Source organism: Mandrillus leucophaeus, unplaced genomic scaffold (assembly GCF_000951045.1).
Source record: "Mandrillus leucophaeus isolate KB7577 unplaced genomic scaffold, Mleu.le_1.0 Scaffold180, whole genome shotgun sequence".
Lineage (NCBI taxonomy): Eukaryota > Metazoa > Chordata > Mammalia > Primates > Cercopithecidae > Mandrillus > Mandrillus leucophaeus.
Genome location: NW_012101810.1, coordinates 1,227,718 through 1,233,450, shown reverse-complemented (window position 1 = coordinate 1,233,450; position 5,733 = coordinate 1,227,718). Strand labels below are relative to the sequence as shown.

Below are 5,733 nucleotides of genomic sequence, written 5' to 3'. Positions count from 1 at the left end.
AAAAAAAAAAAAAAAAAAAAAAAAAAAAAAAAAAAAAAAGAAAAGCCAGCATTGAAGCTGGGATTCCCATGAAGATGGCCCGGAGGGGCTGCTGGGAGGACAACAGACAGCAGTAGCCAGGAAGCAGGCAGCAGGAGGGAAGGAGGCCAAGCACGGGTGACAGGCAAGCCCCACAGAGGCACTGGCTCCAGGAGCTCTGGGACAGGGGAGGTTGTCCCCATCAAGAAAAATATCTATCATGTCCCTGTACCCAGTGGTTTTTTTTTTTTTGGCGCCAGGGTGTAGGCAGCCATGTAAATTCCTAGGAGTCAGAACTCCAAAAGGGGAAGGCGGCAAGCAGAGTGGGGAGGGTTCCAGCAGCCGGGGGTGGCCCTCCGGTCAAGGCAGGCAGGCATGGCCATGCTGAGCGACCATGCAGGAGGGACCCATGCAGGGATGCAGGCAGAACAGACCATGCCCGCCACAAGGGCGGGAGCAGAGTGGGCCAGCAGCAGCCTGGAGGGCACACCTGTGCGGGGGCCTTAGGGCAGTGCTAGGTGAGCCCCCACCAAGGGAAACTGTGTCGTGTGGGAGAAGTGGGTACGCCAGAGGGAGCTGTGGTGTCTCACAGGCTTAAGAGACCTCCAAAGGCTGAGGGTCCCAGGACACAGCCACAGCAGGGGGAACCAGACAGGGCCAGAAAGGGGGGGACCAGAGCAAGCTTCCGTACAGAGGGTTTTGTGTGGCAGACTAAGGAACACCGATTTTATTCTCTAGGTTTGAGACTAAGAGTTACTTGGTTTATGGTAATATAATTGTAAAGTACTGAACATCATATACTAAGATAGTTTGTAACCACCAACCAGGACCCGTGACTAGGAACAGATTAAGCCTGACAGTAGCCAGCTCCCTAGAGAAGCTCCTTGAGCTGGGTGTGGTGGCTCACGCCTATAATCTCAGCACTTTGGGAGGCTGAGGCAGGCAGACCATGAGGTCAGGAGTTCCAGGACCAGCCTGGCCAACACAGTGAAACCCTGTCTCTGCTAAAAATACAAAAATTAGCTGGATGTGTGGCATACACCTGTAGTCCCAGCTACTCGGGAGGCTGAGGCATGAGAATCGCTTGAACCCAGGAGGCGGAGGTTGCGGTGAGCCAAGACGGCACCACTGCACTCCAGCCTGGGTGACAGAGCGAGACTCTGTCTCAAAAAAAGAAAACAAAAAAAAGAAACGAAACGCACATGAACAGAATGGATCTAGAAAGCCATGTGAATTCTCCATCTCAGGAGGTAAACTAGTAAATTCCAGTCAAGAACGACGAACCTGACCTGGGATCCCTCATATTAAAGAACATTTATAAAACTCAAAACTCAGGCCGCTCGCAGTTTAGCACAGGGACAATGCAGCCTTAGGTCACAACTTTTCTACTTTGTATATCAACTATTGAGACTAATTTTCAGGTAGAAAACTGACTCTTCCCAAGGAAAAACCAGGCTTCTCGGATGAAGGAACTGAAGTGGGCTCTGTCCTTACCTTCTCTTTCTTCTTCCCAGGATGAGAGTCACAGTCTCTGTCAATGTGATCGCTAACCACCACGTCTGGTATCTGGCCCTTTTTCACTGGGATGGGAGTATTACAGAGTGGGCATACCGGGACCTGAACATCCTAAAAACAACAAAGGTAAGATGGCATCTGAGACTCATACAACCTACACTCACAAAAGTTTTAAACGGGTACTCCTGCGCGGCACACACTTAAACACAGAGTACAAAAACTGGTCTCCCGAGCCCTCTGACAACAAAGCATCGTTGGGTCATGGATTAGTGGCAGCCATCTCTAGAATGTGGGCATCAGCTGCCCTAAGGAGTCTAGTGAAATTTCAACGAATGGACTTCAGCTGCCTGCAGAAACCAACTGGGGCCATCTCAGGCTGGCATCGCCCAGGTGAGAGCAGAGCCTGCCCAGACGCCTCCACAGGGAGGAGATGGAGGGAAACACAGACCACAAAGACCCTCCAGCTCCCCTCAATCACCAACGGCCTGATCCCCTCTGCGGTTTCCCGGCAGCTTCTATGTACCTGGAAAGTTGTTTGTGCCCAGATGAGGCCACGTGTAACCAGGGCGAGCTCCCAGGCACTAACAACCGTCACTGGCAGGCAAAGGTTGCAGGTGCTCTGAGGGGTGGACCGCCCAGCAGCTGAAGGCCCAGCAAGGCTAAAAACCTGAGCTGGGGGCTCTGGAGGGGAGGACCGCCCAGCAGCTAAGGCCCAGCAAGGCTAAAAACCTGAGCCAGGACAGGAGTTGATGGAAAGGCCAATGAGAAAACTGAGGTGGCAACCGACATCAAACGGGTGACAGGTGATCATGGAATTATGGGCACACCTTAATTATCTGCAGCCCGAGCTGGGAGAGTCACAGGTGGTGGTGCTCCCTCATTTGGTCAAATGAAGAAATAAAGTATTAGTAAACGGTCTCCAGCCAGACCCCGCCCATGCCGGGGCAGGAAGGGGCAGTGGGAAGACACGCTGGGCAGTCTGGCTTAGTCATCCGTGCCTAGTAAACGCAGGGAATGTGAGTCACTCTCCCTACCCTCGGTGATGACCTAAAAATGGCTGGAGGGTCAGACCCTGGCCAACACTGGTCAGAGCACAGAATGCTGGGCCACCCACATTACCACCGCCACCAGGGTCAAGCGGCAGAGTTCACCAAAACGACCTGTGACCTAACCAGAGACAAAGCGAACATGGGCTGGGAACCATCTGAAAAGTCAACAACAGAAGTCTCAAACCTCTGGACTCGGGGGCAAGCTCATGTCCTTAGAGTCCTCTTTCAGTTTCTACTGTGTACTCTGGCAGTCACCAAAATACGACGTCAAGGCTGCAGTTATTCAAATAAATAAGCATATTTACTGCCTTCCTGATTGGCTTCCAAGTCAACTATTAAAACCTCTCTTGCATCCCGTGAAGACACAGCTATGGTGTAACGGATCAAAGGAACCATGTATTTGAACATCCTTTTTTTTTTTTTTTGAGATGGAGTCTTGCTCTGTCGCCCAGGCTGGAGTGCAGTGGTTGGATCTCAGCTCACTGCAAGCTCCGCCTCCTGGGTTCACACTATTCTCCTGCCTCAGCCTCCCGAGTAGCTGGGACTACAGGCGCCCGCCACCATACCCGGCTAGTTTTTTGAATTTTTTTAGTAGAAGCGGGGTTTCACCGTGTTAGCCAGGATGGTCTCGATCTCCTGACCTCGTGATCCGCCCGTCTCGGCCTCCCAACGTGCTGGGATTACAGGCGTGAGCCACCGCGCCCAGCCCTTGAACATCTTAAGTAAGCCTGGAACACAAGGTTACAACTAAGTGACTCCATGAGTCCCTGACAATAAGATCTCAGTTGCCTGAGAGTCATCCAACAGAAAGACCTGTGAGGGCAGAAATGTTCATCTGTACTGCCTAACAGCGGGCACGTGAAACAAGGCTAGTGGGATTGAGAAACCGCATTTTAAAATTTAAGTTTCACTGAGTTAGCCACGCGTGGCTAGTCCTACCATACCAGCAAGACGGTGCAGTTTCAGACAGTGAAGATGAGAATCTTTTGAATCAAGAATGAATTACCTTCTGGAATGCAAACGGACACTTATGTGCAGCATATGTAAAATGATCTTTACAGAAATCTTGTTTACACGCATCACATTTTACTGGAAGAAAATCTAAAACACAAAAAACAGGGAAGTGTTTTAAAGACTGGAACAAAATAATTCTAGAAGGGACTATCAAAGTGTTTACCTACACTGAGTGCTTCAGGCTTATAAGATGGATAGGTCCTCAAGGCCCACACATGCGAAAACAATCCCAGGGTCAGGCTGTCTTCTAGAGAGAGACCCCATGGCCTGAGGCATTGCAAGTACTCAAGCAGCACACTGGATCCACTCAGCCCTGCCAGCCTGCACCCCTGCACCCTGCCTGTGGTGGATGCTAAGTGTCCAACAGAACCCGCACCAGCGCAGTTCCCAATACTGAAAAGCCAGGAAGGCCAAGACACAATTATCAGCTAATTAACATAACAGTCAGCTTCCCCCCAACAAAATACCATTTTCCATTAAGTCTCTTAAAAAGTACTTACCTAGCTGCTTGCAAGTTTTTTCTGAGCAATGCTTCCCCAAATCAGGAAACTCCATTATGAGAACAGTGCTCAAAACGCTGAGGGCACAGTTAAGTATCACCTACGAGAATTAGAATAGTTAGGAGGAAAGCTGGACTGCCCTTCAGTCACCAGGATTTACAATTTATAGCTAATGAAAGTCAACAAACGCGCTGTGTGGGGAGCGTTCAATGGAGTTTGAGTACAAATACCAGGTGTCGGCCATTCGTAATTAATCCCATTAAGAGACACGGACTCCTTTCTAGCCTTTTAATTCCTAGTCTATGAAGCACTCCTTGAACTCGGGTTTCTATTTCAACTCACACTGAGAGGGGCGAGAGCCAATTCACACAGCTGCCAGTGATGATTACGATTCTGGTGAATTTTAAGTCACAATTTTATCCATGGAATATACTTGTTGACATAAACAAAACTCTGTTACTAGGTGCTAAATCACGTTAGCTGACTCCATTATCCAGAGGAGATTTAACTCTGTCCCTCGCCTCTCCAACTCCCTTAGGCACTGAGTCTGTGAACTTATTCCTCGATGACATCAACCTGGAGTTATCAGGGAGAAGCTCAAGCTGTTAAGTCACCATGGAAAACAGGCAAACAGCTGGTGAAACTGCTGCACTGAAGAGAGAATCAAGGGGTTCACGAGGTCCCCTCTATGATCTAGTACCCAATAGCCCTCCTGGGGCCTTTTCCTGGGGTTCACGAGGTTCCCGTCATCTAGTACCCACGACTAGCCCTCCCGGGGCCTTTTCCTGACCTTCCCATCAGCTCTCTCCACCCTCCTGGAGGCCTCCTAGGCTGTCCCCTGTAACTGGAACACTCTCGCCCACAGCAAACGTCTACACATCCCCTCCTGCCTCGGTTTAAAGCCACTCCAAGCCTCCCCAGTTCCCTCTAAGTTACACACCCGCTACTCAAGGTGCCCATTAGTTCTTTCCCTGCCCATATTCGCCCACAGTTTCCAATTACGGATCAGCTGCTTTATTATTAGCTCCCCGTGCCCGACACACAGCAAGCGTTCCAAAATTGTTCTGTTCAAGGAATTCACAAGGATTTGATGTGAATCCCCAAATGATTTTGTTCTGGACTCACAACAGCCGTCCGAAGAAGCCAACACCCTACTCTGGCGGGCCGGGCATGTAGCAAGAAAACAGACACTTCTACGTGGCTGTCGCTCGGCTGGCGAGTTAACGATCCCGTCCGACTCGGTACTACGGCCCCAATGGCAGGCCCGGCCCCCAGCAGACAGGCCGGACCCCCAACCGCCAGACCCCCGGCAGGCCCGGCCCCCAACAGACAGCCAGACCCTCAGCAAGCCCGGTTCCCAGCAAACAGCCGGACTCTCAACAGACAGGCCGAACCCCCGAACAGCCTGACCTCCCCTGCCAGGCCCGACCCCCGGCAGACCTTGGCCCCGGGGGACAGCGTAATCCCGGCCCCGTACCTAGCTCTCGTGCGGGACCCAGGCAGCTGCGGTAACAGATGGAGGAGACAGAAACGCAGATGTCCTCCTTCGTAGTCGGCTCCGGGTAGCAAAGCAGAAAGAACCTCGACACTGGAACCGAGACGCTGTGGGACGCACACCTACGCCCACAGCAAAGCGC

General features: G+C 51.3%; 1 protein-coding gene across 2 annotated transcripts in view; it reads right to left on the bottom strand.

Annotated features, from left to right (window-relative positions):
• The window catches only part of ZFAND2A (zinc finger, AN1-type domain 2A), a 7,838-nt gene extending 2,106 nt beyond the window's left edge, over window positions 1-5,732 (bottom strand). For both annotated transcript variants that reach the window (XM_011977553.1, XM_011977554.1), the window contains exons 1-4: window positions 5,574-5,732; window positions 4,097-4,196; window positions 3,589-3,683; window positions 1,513-1,644 (exon numbers count right to left, since the gene is read on the bottom strand). In XM_011977553.1, the coding sequence (XP_011832943.1) occupies window positions 1,513-1,644; window positions 3,589-3,683; window positions 4,097-4,151 (282 nt within the window). In that variant the 5' untranslated portion in view covers window positions 4,152-4,196; window positions 5,574-5,732. The remainder of the gene's footprint in view (window positions 1-1,512; window positions 1,645-3,588; window positions 3,684-4,096; window positions 4,197-5,573) is intronic.
• Between the last annotated feature and the right edge of the window lies 1 nt (window position 5,733).